Source organism: Muscardinus avellanarius (assembly GCF_963383645.1).
Source record: "Muscardinus avellanarius genome assembly, chromosome: 17".
NCBI lineage: Eukaryota > Metazoa > Chordata > Mammalia > Rodentia > Gliridae > Muscardinus > Muscardinus avellanarius.
The window spans coordinates 56,917,851-56,936,284 of NC_137803.1; the positions used below are offsets into that span (position 1 = coordinate 56,917,851).

At 49.0% G+C, this 18,434-nt stretch overlaps 1 protein-coding gene across 1 annotated transcript in view; it reads left to right on the plus strand.

The window, feature by feature from the left end:
- The window catches only part of ENOSF1 (enolase superfamily member 1), a gene marked incomplete at both ends in the record, with an annotated part of 35,170 nt that overhangs the window by 4,143 nt on the left and 12,593 nt on the right, over positions 1-18,434 (plus strand). The window contains 8 exons of the mRNA XM_080714721.1: positions 516-624; positions 8,295-8,410; positions 11,346-11,432; positions 11,777-11,803; positions 14,266-14,338; positions 14,439-14,477; positions 15,328-15,410; positions 17,526-17,560. Of these exons, the coding sequence (XP_080570847.1) occupies positions 516-624; positions 8,295-8,410; positions 11,346-11,432; positions 11,777-11,803; positions 14,266-14,338; positions 14,439-14,477; positions 15,328-15,410; positions 17,526-17,560 (569 nt within the window). The remainder of the gene's footprint in view (positions 1-515; positions 625-8,294; positions 8,411-11,345; positions 11,433-11,776; positions 11,804-14,265; positions 14,339-14,438; positions 14,478-15,327; positions 15,411-17,525; positions 17,561-18,434) is intronic.

Sequence of the window (18,434 nt, forward strand, 5' to 3'; positions counted from 1 at the left end):
GGCTGGATTGCTGCTCAGTGGTAAAGTACTTGCCCAGCATGTGTGAGGTCCTGGGTTCAATCCCCAGTACTGTAAATAATAGTATTTACAAAACTGAACACCAGTTTTTTTAAAGGGGGTCTTTTTGTGTGTGTGTGTGTCATTTTGGACTAGAGATAGAACCCAGGGCAGTGCACTCGCCGGGCAAGCGCTTTGCCACTGAGCTACATCCCAGCTCGAACTCAACGCCAACTTTTTACATCATTACATTAAAAATGAGTACGTTTGGGACTGGGGCTCTAGCTCAGTGGTAGAGTGCATGCTTAGCACATTTGAGGCCCTGGGTTCAAAAACCAGGACCACCCCCCACAAAAAAAAGTATCCATCATACTGTGGCTCGCTCGGGAGCGTTTGCTGTGCGTCGCCAGCGCTCCTACATCTTCTTTGGGCATCAGCTCTGCTTCTCCGTGTCACTCCCGTGCTCATTTTTGGGTTCTCATGTTTGCGTTCTGGGGTGGGGGACACCTCTTCTGCAGCATACAGACCCTGACTACTCAGCTGCCTACGTCGTCATAGAGACAGATGCGGGAGACGGACTTCAGGGATGTGGAATTACCTTCACCTTGGGAAAAGGCACCGAAGTCGGTGAGTTGGCGATTCTCATGAGCCAGGGTGTCGCGTTTTTACTTAGATTCCAGTTCCTGTTCCTCTCAGTATTTGCACTTCTCAAAGGGACTAAAGACAACGCTTCATGGTGTCCTGTTAGCTGGGAGGAATTAAACAGTGACTGTACTCGGCCTCTTTCTGTGTGTGTGGTGTTGGGGATGGAACCAGGGGCATTCTACCTCTGAGCTACACCCCCAGCCTGCCTTTATTTATTTATTTATTTATTTATTTATTTAATTTGTAGTACAGAGGATGAAACCAGGGGCAGTCTACCTCTGAGCTACACCCCAGCCCTGTTTGTTTGTTTGTTTGTTTGTTTGTTTGTTTACTGGTACTGGGGATGGAACCAGGGGCAGTCTACCCCCAAGCTACACCCCCAGCCCTATGTTGTATTTTTCTTTTCTTTCTTTCTTTATTTTTTGTAGGTCTGGGGTTGGAACCCAGGGGCATTCGACCTCTGAGCTACATCCCCTGCCCTATTTGTTATTCCTGTGTGTGTGTGTGTGTGTGTGTGTGTGTGTGTGTGAGCGCGCGCGCGCGCGAGCACGCGGGTGCATGTGTGTGGTACTGGGGGTAGAACCCAGGGGCTTTTCTACCTCCGGGCTTTACTCCCAGACCTATTTTATACTTTATTTGGAAACAGGGTCTCACTAAGTTGCTGAGAGCCTCACTAAGTAGCTGAGGCTGGCTTCGAACCTGTGCGATCCTCCTGTCTCAGCCTCCCAAGTGCTGGGATTACAAGCGTGCGCCACCACATCTGCTTCTCCCCCATTTTTCTAAACTGAAGGGGCTAGTCATAAATTAATCTTTCCCAGAGCTGGACAGGATCTCAGGGGTTGAACCACCTCATCTCAGAGATAAGGAAACTGAGGCCCAGCTGCTTCCCAAAGAGCTTTCTCACTACAACACTTGTTTGTTTGTTTTATTGTATTGGAGATGACACCCAGGGGGCATTCTACCTCCCAGTTACACCCCCAGCCCAGTTTATTATTATTTTTTTTTAACAGGGCTTCACTAAGTTGTGGAGGATCTCAGTTGCTGAGGCTGGCTTTGAACCTGAGATCCTCCTATTTCGGCCTTCTAAGTACTGGGTACCACCATGCCTGGCAGTTGTTTATTTTAGTTTTGTTTTTTGTGATATGAGGGGTTGAACCCAGGGGCATTCTACCTCTTGGCTCCACCTTTAATACTATATTATTATTATTATTATTATTATTATTATTATTATTCTGGGGATGGAACCAAGGGGCTTTCTACCTCTGGGCTACACTCCCAGACCTATTTTATATTTATTTGGAAATAAGGTTCTAAGCTGCTGAGAGCCTCACTAAGTAACTGAAGCTGGCTTCAAACCTACGAGATCCTCCTGTCTCTGTCTTCCGAGTACAGGGATTATAAGCGTGTGCTACCACGCCTGGCTTCTATTTTATTTTTTATTTGAAAACAGTGTATCATTATATTACTGGGGGCCTCACTGAATTACTGAGGTTCACCTCAAACCTGCAACCCTCCTGACTCAGCCTCTCAAGTACATAGAACATTTACATGCGACTTTTGTGAGTATATATGTATACATGCATACGGTAACAACTTGCAGAAGTACAAACACACACAGTGTACAAGTTGCAAGGAGAAGAATTCATTTTGCTCTGCCCGGAAGGCTCGAGCAGAGGCGATGCCTTGAGTCTCCAAGATTAAGTAGGAGCTGGCCAGGCGGAGGTGAGCAGGTAACCCCTGGTCCCCGGGCCAGCGCGCTAACTTAACAATTTACTGTACAACTTGCCCCGGGACAGCGACTGCTGACGAAGGCAGATCCGAGAGCTTTTCCTCCCCTCTGTGGTAGGCTGAGCGCTTTTTGAGGCTGCTGTCTTTCTCCGTACTGCAGACCATGCAGCCTGGTGGCCAGAAGTTAAGCCCCAGTGAGCTTACACCGCGGCCCAGGCTCAGGAAGCACTGTCAGCAGCCAAGACTTTGACCTTGGCGGCCTGGGTGAGCACTTGGCTAAGAGGCTCTTCTGGAGAGTGCTGAGCCCAGTATTCGGGGCCTCCTCTCCCGACTCCAGCACCCAGCAGCCCAAGGGGCATCCTGGGCAAAGAGCCTCTTCATGGTAGTGTGTTGCCTTCCGCCTTTTTCAGACCACAGCGCAGCCCTAACTCTGACCCCGCTGCGTATTTCACGAGACACACTGCTGTCTCTTTGAAGCTGTCCACGGCACCCGTACTAGAGATGGAAATTCCATTAGCACATCTCCTTCGCCACAGCCATTATTAGCAGCCTCCTTGGCTCATTATTCTTTTTTTTTTTTTTTCAGTACTAGGAATTGAACCCAGGGGCATTCTACCTCTGAGCTACACCCCCAGCCCTATTTTTTTAGTCTTTATTTTGAAACAAAGTCTCACTGATATAATGGCTTGAGATGTTCTTAGCTAGTTTAGAGAAAAAATAGCCAGAACTATACTGCTGCAAGCTTAAGCAGTATACCTTTTATTATTACAAAGGTAGAAAGAAGGGGCAGAACAATGAAAACACTGCATCAGAGGGACACAGTGGGGTGCCTTGAAATTAAGACACTCAAGTTTTGAACACAAAACAGTTTTTGGGATTTTTTTTTACAATACTAGGAATTGAACCCAAGGGCGTTCTACCTCTGAGCTACACCTCCAGCCCTGTTTTTTATTCTTTATTTTGAAACAGGGTCTCACTGAGTTGCAAAGGGCCTCACTGAGTAGCTGAGCTGTCTTTGAACCGCGATCCTTCAGTCTCAGCCTCCCGAATGCTGGGATTACCAGCGTGCGCCACCATGCTGAGCTTGAAACAGTTTTTATAAGGATTCATTACCTCCTTCCTCCCGTCCTGCTTAGCCGATGTCTTCCTACCTCCCCTGACCCAATGCAGGTGCAGGCCCACCACCTACCTCTGCAGTGCCAGCTTTTCTTGTTGTTATGATCAAGATGTGTTACCTGGTTAGTGAGGTCAGGAGTTACATGGTTATGCCCACTTTGGATTTTAACACAAGTACCATCTACCTGTGTTCTTGGGGAGTTTTTAGCCTTTTCCTACCTCTAACTGCTAGAAGTTATTTATTATGTTGAAAATTGTCTTATAAGGATGAGAAAAGAAAAATACAGAGATAAAGTCCTTTAAAGCAGGGAGGCTCTGGGCTGTAACTTTTGTGTCATTAGTAATTAATATAGGGTTCTTTTAACTTTAAACGACTGTGAGAATTTAGTGTTTCTTTGTGTTTTAACATTCCATATTTAGCTAGGCTAATAGCTAACTTTTAGCTGACCAAGGTCAACATTGGCTGCAGCTCTTGGCTGATAGCTTAGAAGCAGAGAAAAGGATTTTATTGTTTTGACTAAGTATGAAAGCTTATTCTTATTAGCAATTAATACAACTCTTATTATCAATCAATACAGGCTCAATACTCATCAACTGAGTTGCAAAGGGCCTCACTAGTAGCTGAGGCTGTCTAACCGTGATCCTCCTGTCTCAGCCTCTCAAATGCTGGGATTACAAGCGTGTGCACCATGCCCGGCACCTCATCATTCTTTTAGGATTCACAAAAAGAAAAAGAAAAGACAGTGTTTTCCTTTGTACTGTGGAGATAGCAATTGTGTGTGGGAGGGAGATAGGGAGAGAAGGTTGTATTTTAGTGTATAGATCAGTGGTTTTTTTCAGCTCAAACCTTTATTAAATATTCTTTTTTTTTTTTTTTTTGGTGGTACTGGGGTTCCTGGAAGCCCTTCTTCCTCCGGGCTACACTCCCAGACCTATTTTATATTTTTGAAACAGGGTCTCTTACGCCAGCGCGGCTGGCTTCGAACCTGCGCGATCCTCCTGTCTCCGCCTCCCAAGCGCGGGGATTACAAGCGTGCGCCACCACGCCCGGCCTCTAAATATTCTTAATTATTAATTTTTCTCCTGCTATTTTTTGTGGTACTGGGAATAAAACCCATAGGCATTCTACCTCCAAGCTACACCCCCAGCCCTATTTTTTATTCTTTACTTTGAAATAGAGTCTCACTGAGTTGCAAAGGGCCTCACTAAGTAGCTGAGGCTGGTTTAGAAGCTGTGCGATCCTCCTGTCTAGATTCTTACTTTTTAAATATTTATTTATTGCAGTACTGAAGATTGAGCCCAGGGAAATTCTACCTCTGAGCTACATCCCCAGACCTATTTTTTTTTTTAACTCTTTATTTGGAAATAGGGTCTCGCTAAGTTGCAGAAGTCCTTACTAAGTAGCTGAGTCTGCTGCGAACCTACACGTCTGTTGTCTCAGCCTCCCAAGCGTGCACTACCACGCCCGGCTCTATTTTTATTTTGAAACAGGGTCTCCCTGAGTGGCTGAGGCTAGCCTTGAACCTGTGATCTTCCTGTCTCAGCCTCCGGAGTCCTGGGATTCCAGGTGTGCACTGCACGCTCATCAGTCTTCACTGACTATCCTTCCAGTTCTGGGGGGTCCCAGGATGCAGGGTCCCGGGAGAAAATTCTTGAATATAGCCAGCAAGAAGCTAGCCAGCCTCCTTTCATTTTTTTCTTCCTTTCTTTCTTCAGTGCTGGGGATCAAACCCAGGACTGTAAACTCTCAAGAGCTGCACCACTGAGCCACATCCCCGGCCCAAGACACTGCCTTTCAAGGGCTAGATGAATTTCCTCCGCCTCGCCACATGCGGACCTGTATTTCTCCTGGCTACAGCCAGACCGCACAGCCCGGCTTCTCTGGGGTGCAGCAGACCTCAGTTAATTTCTTGCAGCGCCTCCGTGGCGGCAAGGAAAGTCTACACCATAGACGAACAGTCACCGTGGCCGTTCGTGGCACAGAGCCAGCAATGAGCTCACCCTCTGCCTTTGCGGGACACATTGTCTATCGTGATGCAAACCACAGACTGCTCAGGGAGTGACTCGTAGCGTCAGTCACGCCCGAGCCCAAGGCTCCGCGGAGCTGATGATACGCCCCTGTGACTCGCTCCTTACTTTTCAGATTTTCTTAAAATCTGAGAACATCGCCATCAAGGAATGAGAAGGATTCTGTCTTCTCACAATCCTAGGCATGTTTCTGAGCTGGAAGGACTGTTGTCCCATTAACAAAAGCCTCAGAGACCCGGGAGTGGCTGGTTCAGCCCTAAGCCCATCGTCAGCAATTGTGCCACCAGCCAGATGCGTCCCACTCGAGCCGGGCGGCCTCCGAGCGTGGCTGCAGGTCCACCACGGCCTCCTCAGCGGGCCCGAGCGAGAGCACGTCTGCATCCCACGACTGTCCTAGCAAATGACCTAAGACTCTTTCCGTTAAAGCCGTGTAATACCAAATAAGACTGCCAGAAGGCTCTCTGCTAAATTAATTGCTTGGGAGCTAAGTGGCGACTTGACTAGCTTGGTCCTGTGAACGTAGACTAAATGTTTTTTAGAATGAGCAAAGAAAGCAAAGAATAGATTTTTCCCCTAGTCTCTTACTTTGTTTATTCTTCATCTATTTATTTATTTATTTTTATTTTTTATTTATTCTGATGGTGTTGCTGGAGAGCCGACTCAGGGCCACATACACACTAGATGGTGCTCTCCACTGAGCTACAGCACTCTTGGTTCCTCTCCATCCATCCATCCATCCATCCATCCATCCATCCTTCCTTCCTTTCATCCATCCATCCATCCATCCATCCATCCATCCATCTATCCATCCTTCCCTTCCTCCCTCCCTCCCACATTGGAGACCACACTGGAGACTGAACCCAGGGCTAGTCCACCTTTAAGCTACACTCTGTCTTTTTTAGTTTTTAGTTTGAAACAGGATCTCACTAAGTTACTGTGCCTTGAAGCTGCCATCGTCCTGTCTCAGCCTTCCTGGTATTACAGGCATGTGCCACTGTACCCAGCTCCCTCTTCATCTTCAATAACATAAACAATCCTTTTAAAGCACCCAAAACAAATAATTAGCCGGGCGTAGTGGTGCACACTTGTAATCCCCGCACTTGGAAGGCAGAGACAGGAGGATCGCGCAGGTTAAGAGGCCCTGTTTCCAAATAAAAATATAAAATATGTCTGGGAGTGTAGCCCAGAGGTAGAAGCGTTTCCAGGAACCCCAGTACTACCAAATAAATAAATAATTTATGATAGTACTGACCCAAATCAAGTTTAATCTGTAAACTACATATGAAAATATAGCACATCATAAGAAGTCTATAGGAAAAAGTTCAGTGCTTATGAAAATGATATTTTCATGCACTCAACATTTTAAATATATATTGTGTGAATTACAAATTTATTTAGTAGTTTTTTATATTAGGGATTGGGGGATGTTCTGCCACTGAGCTATATCTCTAGCTCTTTTTATTTATTTATTTATTTTATTTGTGCTACTGGGGAGTGAACCCAGGGGCACCCTAACTCTGAGTTACACCCCTAATTTTTTTTTTAATTTTGATTTGAAATAGCATCTCACTAGGTTGCTGAGAGTCCTGCAAAGTTGCCAAGGCTGTCTCAAACCTGCGATCCTCCCATTTCAGCCTTCCAAGTAATGGGATTACAGGTGTATACCACCACACCCAGCTGTTATGTTTTACTTTTAAGCAGGGTCTTGCTAAGTTGCCCAGGCTGGCTTTCAACTTGTAATCCTCGTAATGCTCTTGTCTTGGCCTTCCAAATGCTGGGATGATAGGTGTGCACCACTACACCCAGCTCATTTAAGCTCTAAAGCTGTGTGATGTAAATTCAAGGTGTTTTCTATACTTCTCAGTAATAAAAAGACATTTTAAAAATTTTAATTCTGTAAGTCGAGATGTTCTTATTCTTTCAGAACAATGAACTAGCAAGGTTTGCCTTTGAGTTTGATTATCTGAAACTTTACAGAGCAAATAGGAAAACAGTGTGGGAATGTTATTGGTTGATTGATTGATTGATTGATTTACTTATTTACTTATTTATAGTACTGGGGATGGGACCCCGGAGCATTCTACCTCTGAGCGACACCCCCTGCCCTATTTTTTACTCTTTATTTTATTTTATTTTATTGGTGGTACTCGGGGTGGAACCCAGAGGCTTTCTACCTCCGGGCTATACTCCCAGACCTTTTTTATATTTTATTTGGAAACAGGGTCTCGCTAAGTTGCTGAAAGCCTCACTAAGTAGCTGAGGTTGGCTTCGAACCCGTGCGATCCTCCTGTCTCAGCCTCCCAAGCGCGGGGATTACAAGCGTGCGCCACCACTCCCGGTTACTCTTTATTTTGAAACAGGGTCTCACTGAGTTGCGGAGGGCCCCACTAAGTAGCCGAGGCTGTCCGCGAACTCAGATCCTCCTGTCTCAGCCTCCCGAATACTGGGATGACAAGCGTGCCCACCACGCCCAGCTCGGGAACGTTATTTAAACTCGCAGATGTATGGTTTTGTTTTCACATGACGCCCAGTCAAGACGTATTTGCTTTACACGGGAAAGTGAGTTCAGCCTATGGACACAAGCTGGTCTGCTTGGGGGATATTAGTTATGACAAACATGGAATTTAACAAGCACGTATTTGGAGCAATTTTACAAAACATTTACCTTTTATAGTTTAATTTTTTTCATAAAATGTCTACGTCAGTTTGTGATGTTTTAGTATCTGCTTGCATTCACGTGTTTTACTAAACATCAATGCGAATGGAATTCTTTTTAACAGTCGTCTGTGCTGTGAACGCCCTCGCCCACCACGTGCTGCACAAGAACCTCCGGGACATTGTCAGCGACTTCCGAGGCTTCTACAGGCAGCTCACCAGTGACGGGCAGCTCCGATGGGTAAGGGGCCCGCTCTGGGAAAATGTTTATAAGTAATGTCACAGCCGGGTGTGGTGGGCACGCTTGTAATCCCAGCATTCGCGAGGCTGAGACTGGAGGATTGCGGTTCACGGACAGCCTCAGCTACTTAGGCCCTTTGCAACTCAGTGAGACCCTGTTTCCAAGTAAGGAATAAAAATTAGGGCTGGGGGTGTAGCTTGGAGGTAGAATGCCCCTGAGTTCCATCCCCAGTATCACAGAAGGAAAAAAAGTAATATCACTAAGATTTATGAAGTCCTTCAGTTGTAGTAAATGTGAAAGTGGAGATGGCGCTACAATGCTAAAGTAAGCCATTTCATTCTCATAAATTAGGGCTCGAGTGGGGGCGGTGGCGCAGGCCTGCAACGTCAGTGCTCAGGAGGCTAAGGCAGGAGGATCGTAGTTCGCAGCCAGCCTCAGTAACTTAGTAAGACACTATTTCCAGATTAAAAAAATCAAGAGGCTGGGTGTGTAGCTCAGAGGAATACTGCCCCTGGGTTCAACCCCCAGCAACACAATAAAATAAAGCAAAATAGAATGAAATAGGAGAAAGCCACTCAGATAGCCGGATCCCGAGGCAGTCGGTCCTTCTCTGGAAGACTCGGGATGCCTTCCTGTCCCAGCGCTGTCAGCTCTTAGGCGGCTCCCTGCCCGGGGTTGGGGAGGTGGACGGCAGGGCGAAGGATGCGTGGCCAGCCTCTCTAGAGAGGATGTGAGTGGTCTCAGTGCTGAGGCCAGAGGTTACCAAGGAGAGAAACACACGAGCAAGGTCAAGAGGACAGAGGCCAGACTACCCGCATGGTGCTGTGGTCAGTATCTGAACCGTAGGGTCAGAGCAGGAAAAGTGGCGTTCTGCAGAAAGGATTCTAACACGGCAAGATAAATCCAACAATCTAGACTTGGCCGTTGCTCTTGATGCCGGGTTTGTCTCTTCCTAATTCCACTCAGTTTCCCATCCATCTAAGCCAAGAAAAGACACAAGAGAACGCACTTTCCATATTCCCTTGTTTTTAATTGTTGACTTTTTTTTTTTTTTGCAGTACCAGGAATTGAACCCAGGGGCATTATACCTACATCCACAGCCCCATCTTTCATTCTTTATTTTGAAGCAGGTTCTCACTAAGTTGCAGAGGACCTCACGAAGGAGCTGAGGCTGTCTAAGAACCCATGATCCTCCTGTCTCAGCCTCTCAAATGCTGGGCCCGGCTAATTTTTACTTTCTGCAAAGTAGGTTAAACCTAGTTTGAGAGATGTCACCTTGAAGAAGTTCGCAGGCCCAATCTGGGACAAGTGGCCCATCACAGTAAACATGCTAGCGATGGCACAGAACCCACCGAATGGTGTGAGAAGCCACGGGCCCAGGCACACGATAAACAAACACAGGAAAGCTCCTCCTTTCAGCAGAATACACGGATGAATATAATATAGTTGATAACATGAGGAAGTCACCCTCCTGCAACCAGCATGGCCACAGCTAATTGCGGCAAGAGTCATCGGTGGGTGCTAAAATTGTGGGGCTATAATAATCTCATTTCGAAAAGGAAAATGGAGCCAGGCACAGCGGCAAAATCCTAGTACTTGAGGTTATAATAATAGGATCTCAGGTCGAGGCCAGCCTCAGCAACTTAGCAAGACCCTGTTCCAAAATTTTAAAAGGGGTTGGCGGTATATCTCAGAGGTAGACTTCCCCTGGGTTCAATCCCCTGTGTGGAAGGAAGGAAGGAAGGAAGGAAGGGTAACTTCAAAGTGGAGAAACCAAGTGAACACGAACTTACCAAGCAGTGTAAGTTAATAACCCTAAAAGTAAACCAAAGTGATATCATTTTGTATTTATGACAAAAAAGTATAACCTGAGTATAATTCAGACCAGTTCATATTGAGAGGTACTGGCCAGGTCGACTGGCTGTCCCTTTAAAATGACCCGTATCAGCTAGGCGAGGTGGTACGCGCCAGTTATCCCAGTAGTAGGGAGGTTGAGGCAGGAGAATTGCAGGTTTGAAGCCAGCCTCAGAAACTGAGCAAGGCCCTCAGCAACTCAGTGAGACAGTTTCAAAGTTAAATCAAAATAGGGCTAAGGTGTAGCTCAAAGACGGAACGCCCCCAAGTTCAATTCCCAATCTCTCTCTCCTTCTCTCTCTCTCTCTCTCTCTCTCTCTCTCTCTCTCTCTCTCTCTCACACACACACACACACACACACACACACACACTGTCAATATCATTAAAAGCAGGAGAAAATTTGTTCTAGATAAAAAGAGAACAAAGAGACATGATAACTAAATGCAGGATATGGGCCTGGGTTGAATATGGATCGGGGTAAAATAAAGTACGTTTTGAGGAAATCAGTGATATTTGATGATGGATTATTTTTTGAATAATAGTATCCCATCAATATTATATTCCCTAAATATGATCATTATACTGTGAAAGATGCTATTGTTCTTTAAAAAATATGTGCCAAAATATTTATGGGCAAGAGAACATGCTATCTTCAATTTTATCTTCAAATAATTCAGAAGAGATGAAAGGGAAGAGATTTTTTTTTTTGTACCTTTGTCATTTTTCTGTAGGTTAGAAACTTTTTTCCCCCCTATACTGGGGATTGAACCCAGGGGCATTTTACCTCTAAGCTACACCCTCAGCCCTATTTTTGAATTTTTATTTTTGAAACAGAGTCTTTCTAGGTTAAGAGAGTCTCACTGCTTGCTGAGGCTGTCTTCGAACCTGCGATCCTCCTGTCTCAGCCTCCCAAGTACCGGGGTTTCAAGCGTGCACTGCCACGCATGGCTAGAATCTGTTTTTAAACGTAGCCTTTCGGTGAGTTTCCATTGCTGCCTTTAGTTCTTGGAGTGCACCTGGCTAGAGACCTGCACATCTTTTCGTGTCTAAGATGTGCTGTTACACGTTGCTTCCCAACCAGATCGGTCCAGAGAAAGGCGCGGTGCACCTGGCCACGGCGGCCATTCTGAACGCAGTGTGGGACCTGTGGGCGAAGCAAGAGGGAAAGGTAACCCGGCGCAGAAGCACGTGTGCGTCCCTCTGCGTGGCCAGGAGGACGCAGGACTCTCTCCACGAGCAGCCCTCCAGAGGCCAAAGACATCACGGGTCTCCAAAAGGAAATCACGGAGGCTTGATCCTTGTCTCCGTCTCCCAAGAGACATTGGTTGTAGTTAGGACGGTTGTGGGCCGGAGGACGAGGGGCGGGCGCAGCAGAGGCCAAGGCTCAGACCCCTCAGGGGGCCCGGGGAGAGAGGGCTGATCGTGGGAGTTTACCACTAGTATCTCCACTGTCGGGACAAAAATGGGGTGTTTTCTGAAGATTTGTTTATACATCTTTTCTTTCTCTTCAAGCCTCTGTGGAAGTTACTTGTAGACATGGTAAGTAGATTCCTTAATATCATAACTGTTTCTGAGTGAAACGAATTTTGCGGATGACCTGCCTTTTGATAATCAGTAAATATATTCAGGACTGTTGGTCACTGATGGCAGAGAAAAAAACTCAGTAAAATATATAAAATACAGTGCTGCCTTTCCGACCTGTGAAGAGGGCGCTTGTGCTTGCAGGCGGGTGCTTGGTGGGAGGGTGGGCTCAGGCCCTGCTCCCTGCTGGGGATGCGCACCCCGGATGCAAAGCCTCTGAGTCCTCACTGCCCACAGTGGGAGAGGATCATGGGAATCTCCGGGAAATCAGAGAACTGAGGACCACATGAGAGGAGCGCTTTGCAAACTCTGAAAAGCCGCAGGCTATGAGTAAGATGTCCTCCTGCCGGCCTCAAGATGAGACCCTGTGGTCTCTGCTGTGTGGCTGCAGCGGCGGGAGCCTAACTCTGAAGGCTAAAGATGTGTGGGCCCCTTGCCTTTCTCCCGGGGCTGTTGAAGCAGGAGGAGTCTCTGGCAGCTGAAACTCTAACTCTGTGAGTTAAAGAGGGTGAACGGCTGACCCAGGCGGCCTGGCTTCCAGTCCCCGGGGCTTCACTAATAGCAGAGCCACCTTGAACATCTCCACACACTGTGAGCGGCAGCCGCCCCAGCCGAAGCCTGCTCCGCAGAGCCCTTGCTAGTATTTGCAGCAAGCATTTGGCAGAAAAACAAAACAAGAAAAGCACCGAGTTCCTGAAGCCCGTGTTGGGCCAGGAGACCTCGCTCCTCCTCGGGAGGCTAGAGAAGACAGGAGGCGCTCACACCTTGTCTCTGAGCCGCCCAGGGTGGCCGGGTCTCCAGAAGCGGAGGATGGAGAAAGGTCGCCCTTCACAGGCTGTGGTTGGTGGTCACTAAAACAGAAGGGGCGGACGAGCACCAGAAAAGGAGTCTGGGGTCCCACCCAGTAACCAGATTATGACTGTTTCCTGTTCTTATAACAGTGCTCTTTTGGGGGAATGGGGTAACTGGGGGTTGAGACCAGGGGCATTCCACCTCTAAGCTATATCCCAGACCTTTTTATTTTTTTAATTTTGGCTTAGTTGTTAGGAGACCTTGCTGAGTCGCTGGAGCTGGCTGCAAGCCCGCGATCCTCCTGTCTCAGCTTCCTTAGCACTGGCATTACAGGCGCGTGCCACCACATCTCCTGCCACGACTCTTGAAGCAGAATCTCAGGGTTGAAAGAGTCTTAAAAGCCGGGCGTGGTGTCACATGCTTGTAATCCCAGCATTCAGAGAGACGGAGATAGGAGATTGTGGTTCGTGGCCAGCCTCAGCTATTTGAGGCCCTTTGCAACTCAGTGAGACCCTGTTTCAAAATAAAAGGATAAAAATAGGGCTGGGGATATAGCTTGGAGGTAGAATGTGCCTGGGTTCCATCCCCAGTACGAAAGAAAGAAAGAAAGAAAGAAAGAAAGAAAGAAAGAAAGAAAGAGGAAGGGAGGGAGGGAGGAAGGAAGGAAAGAAAGAAAGAAAGGAAGGAAGGAAGAAAGAAAGAAAGAAAGAGAAAGAAGGAAAGAAAGAAAGAAAGAAAGAAAGAGAGAAAGAAAGAAAGAAAGAAAGAAAGGGTGAGTCTTAAAGATTTTTAGCAGCTGGGCATGGTAAACGCACAGTTGTAATCCCAGCACTTGGGAGGCTGAGATGAGAATTTCAGATTCTCAGCCAGCCTCAGCTACTTAGTGAGGCCCTCTGCAATTTAGTGAGACCTATTTCATAATAAAGAATAAAAAATAGGGCTGGGGGTGTAGCTTTCATGTAGATGCTTCTGGGTTTAATCCCCAGTACCACAAAAAAATAAATTAAAAAAAATGTAGAGCCGGGCATGATGGCGCACGCTTGTAATCTCTGTACTTGGGAGGCTGAGACAGTAGGATCATGGTTTCAAGACAGCCTCAGCTACTTAGTGAGCTCCTTTGCAACTCAGTGAGACCCTGTTTCCAAGTAAGGAATAAAAAATAGGGCTGGAGGTGTTGCCCAGAGGAGAATGCCCCTGGATTCCATCCCTAGTACCACAACAAAACAAAACAAAACAAAACAACAACAACAAAACACAGAAAAGAGAGAACAACCTTCTGTGCTCTGCACTGGCTGGTCCAGGGCTCCTTTGCCCCCTCAGAGCTCCCGCTGGGGCAGGGGGTGGGGCCGGGCCTCATGGGCCCACGAGCTTGTACAGGGTGTCCACCTCGTGCCCAGCCTCTTGCCAGAGAGTCACCTGTTGGAAAGTCACCTAGTAGGGGCAGGGGCAGAGGGGCAGGCCAGCAGAGTGTGAGGCTGGGTGGGGCTCCACGCCGAGGAGCAACAGGACCAGACACCTTCACCCAAAGGCCAGCGCTCCCTCCTGTGCCCGGGGGTCAGTGTCAGCGGCTCTCAGGCAGGATCTGCCTGGGAGCTGAGCCGGACCGTCCCTTCCCGTCCCGCTGCCAGGATCCCAGGACGCTGGTCTCCTGCATTGACTTCAGGTACATCACGGACGTGCTCACAGAGGACGAGGCCCACGGTGAGTTCCGCGTGAGCCGCCGGAAGTGCCCTGGCAGTGCCCAGGGCCGGCGGCCCCGCCCGGCCGGCTACAGAGTAAGAGATGCTTTTATCTTTTGCAGAAATACTGCAGAAAGGACAAGCTGGCCAAAAAGAAAGAGGTGAGCTATGAGAGGCTGTCCTACTGGCTGGTCCTGCCAGTGTCCACTCTCAAGTGGCCCTTTCCTCCGAGGTGCCCCTCGTCCTCCAGGAGCCCCATGCCCGGTGCCTCGCCCCAGGCGGGCCTGCGGCTCGGGGGAAGAGGCTGCCTGCGTGGCCTCTGCTTGCAGGGCTCCCTTCAGCCACTGTCCGCTGGAACTTAGGCCTGAGGGTTGTACTGTGGCCAGGGGGGCCTTGCAGAGTGGGGCATCCAGAGAAGCTATCCTGGCTGGGCATAGTGGCGCACACCTGTGACCCCAGTACTTGGGAAGCTGAGACAGGAGGATCAAATCAGCAACCTAGTGAGACCTTCAGCAACCTAGCAGCACCCTGTTTCAAAATAAAACATAAGCTGGGTGTGGTGGCACACACCTGTTATCCTAGTACTTGGGGGCGCTGAGACGAAGGATCACAAGTTTGCAGCCAGCCTCAGCCACTTAGTGAGGCCCTCTGCAACTTAGTCCCTGTTTCAAAAGAAAAAGAAAACAGAGTCAAGAGTGTAGCTCAAAGGCAGAATGCCCCTGTGTTTAATTTCCAGTACCATAAAAATAAAATAGGACTGGGGTGTAGCTCAGAGGGACAATGACCCTGGGTTCAACACCCACTTTAAAAAGGAGAAAGAGAGAGAGGAGAGGATGAGAACGAGCCCGATCACTGAGGCTCGACACCCAGGGCGTGGATAGTGGTGGGTGCACGTGAAAGGCACCCAGGAGAACAGCTGGATTCTCCGTGGGCAACAGCGTAGCTCCCGGCAGTTCTGATTCCAGAGTAGGTCGGAAGGAGCAAGATGCTACCGCGCGCTCTCTCTTCCAGAAAAGCAAATGCTGACACACGGCTACCCCGCCTACACCACCTCGTGCGCCTGGCTGGGCTACTCAGACGCCACGCTGAAGCAGGTGTGTTGCTTTCCTTTCTATGTTGGGGGTAGAACCCAGGGGCCACGCGCGTGCTAGGCAAGTGCTCAACGCTTACGTACACCCCACCCCTGCAGGCTGGCTTTTAAAATGGATTTTAGAGCCAGCAAACTGGATTTTCTTTCTCTTTTTCTTTTCTTTCCTTCCTTCCTTCCTCCCTTCGTTCCTTCCCCCCTTCCCTCCCCTCCCTCCCCCTCTCCCTTTTTCTTTCTTTCTTTCTTTCTTTCTTTCTTTCTTTCTTTCTTTCTTTCTTCCTTTCGTGTGGTGCTGAGGACTGAACCCAGGGGGATTCTACCTCTGAGCTACCCCCTCAGTCCTATTTAATTTATTTATTTGGAAACAGGGTCTCACTAAGTTCATGAGAGCCTTTCTGAGTTGCTAAGGCTGTTCTCAAACCTATGGTCCTCCTGTTGCAGCCTCCCAAGTACTGGGATTACAGGTGTTCACCACCAAGCGCGGCTTACAATCATACCTTACCTCTGACACCAGATGTGTGGGGTTTTCTCCAGACCTGCCAATTATCCCCTCTCTATAGACACACCCTGGTAGCCCCCTGTCCCCAACCCTGAAGCCCTCTGGACCCTCTGCTTTCGGGTTTCCAGAGGTTTCATGGTGTAGGCGCATAGATGACAGCACTGGCTGTTGGTCCGCAGCCCGCTCCCCCTGGAGGGCTGCGCTCCAGGCTGCACATCCCAGCCCCCTGCGCAGGGCTTCCTGGTGGCCCGTCATGAAGGGCCCCCTTTCAGGGCCATTTCATTAGCAGGCAAAGGACACGGCCCAGGAGATTCCAAGGACTTCAGGAGCTGTGTGCTAGGAAGTGGGACGGGGAGGTGGAGCGCTGGCGGCCGAGGACACAATCCAAATCGCCCCGGCTTGTGTTCCTGGCTTTCGTGTTTCTGGAGGAGACTTGTCACTCTACTGTTAGCGTTTCCAAATCACTCTGGACCCAGCGCCTCTTTTAGGAAGTTCTTTAGCACTAACGCAAGCAAAGTCAAGTGAGCGGGGCACTGTGGTGTGAGCTGGGCACTGTGGTGTGAGCTGGGCACGGTGGTGTGAGCGGGGCACGGTGGTGTGAGCTGGGCACGGTGGTGTGAGCGGGGCACGGTGGTGTGAGCTGGGCACGGTGGTGTGAGCTGGGCACGGTGGTGTGAGCTGGGCACGGTGGTGTGAGCGGGGCACGGTGGTGTGAGCTGGGCACGGTGGTGTGAGCGGGGCACGGTGGTGTGAGCTGGGCACGGTGGTGTGAGCGGGGCACGGTGGTGTGAGCGGGGCACGGTGGCGCACGCCTGTAATCCCAGTACTTGGGAGGCTCAGGAGAGTCACAGGTTCAGAGCCAGCCTCAGCGATTTAGCAAGGCCCTGCTTCAAAAATAAAAAGGAAGCTGCCGCGTGTGGTGGCCCACGCTTGTAATCCCAGCATTTGGGAGGCTGAGACAGGAGGATGGTGGTTCGTGGACAGCCTCAGCTATTTATTTGCAACTCAGTGAGACCTGGTTTCAAAATAAAGAATAAGAAACAGGGCAGGGGGTGTAGTTCAGAGGTCAAATGCCCCTGGGTTCCATCCCCAGACCTGCCAAAAAAATAAAATTATATATATATATATATATATATATATATATATATATATGTGTGTGTGTATGTGTGTGTGTGTGTGTGTGTGTGTATATATATATATATATATATATATATATATATATATATATATATGGGAGGATAGCCCGGAGGTAGAAAACCAAAAAGAAAAGCCCCTGGGTTCCACCCCAGTACCACCAAAAATATATAAAATAAAAAAATAAAAAGACCACCATGGCTGGGCGTGGTGGTGCACGCCTGTAATCCCAGCACTTGGGAGGCTGAGACAGGAGGATTGCGCAGGTTCAAAGCAACTTAGTGAGATCCTGTTACCAAATAAAATATAAAATAGGTCTGGGAGTGTAGCCCGGGGGCAGAAACCCCTGGGTTCCATCTCCAGTACCATAAAAACAAAACAAACAAACAAAACAAACACCACAGTGTTTGTGAAACCCAGTTCAGAAGAGACTGGGGTGCTGCCCGTGTGTGACACCGCCGTGTAACACAGCCACCCCTCTCCCCACAGCTCTGCGCAGCGGCACTGAAGGACGGCTGGACCAGGTAAGTCCTTCCCGTGGTGGCTCACTTGACCTTCGCAGCGGCAGGGAGCCGCGGAGGGGTGGAGGGGAGGCCAGGGGTTCACCAGCACCAGAGGACCAGAGCTGTGGTAACGGACACGCCGTTCCAGGGCAGGCCTAGTTAGCATCTTAGAACATCACAGATCAAGAGGCCTGGGGAGCGTCGACTTCAAGCAGCCATCTAGAAGAGAAATCCGCCCTGAGAGCGCGGGTCAACATCCGCTCGCACGCTCCCGGGACAGCCAGCTGAACCGTGCAGGGCACGTGTCCACTGCCTGAGGGCTTAAGTGCAGGAAGGCCGTGACTATCACCAACCTTTTGCTTCCAAGTGACTTCCAGCCCCCACTCCCAGTTCTCCTTGCAGCGGGCAGGAAGGACAGCTCCCCCTCTCCCCCCGGAGTGCCAGCACCCCAGCCTCCTCCTGTCCAAACCCACATCTGCAAAACCCCTCTGCCTCCCCCACCTCTGTGCACTGGACGCGGGCTCCCAGGACCTTCCCCTTAATGAGCGGTGGTTCAGTGACCCCGAATCCAACACGGTCCGGGCAGCAGAGACCGTCTTGTCTCTACACACTGTGGGTCTGTGGGTCCTCCCTCTCTTTCTTTCTTCCTTTCTACCTTTCTTTCTTTCTTTCTTTCTGTTACTGGAGGTGGAACCCAGGAGCATTCTAACTCCAAGCTACATCCCCAGCCCTATTTTCTTTATTCCTTATTTTGAAACAGGGTCTCATTGAGTTGCAAAGGGCCTCACTAAGTAGTAGCAGAGGCTGTCCTCGAACCGTGATCCTCCTGACTCAGCCTCCCAAATGCTGGGATCACAAGCTTGCGCCACCACGCCCAGCTCTATTATTTACTTAT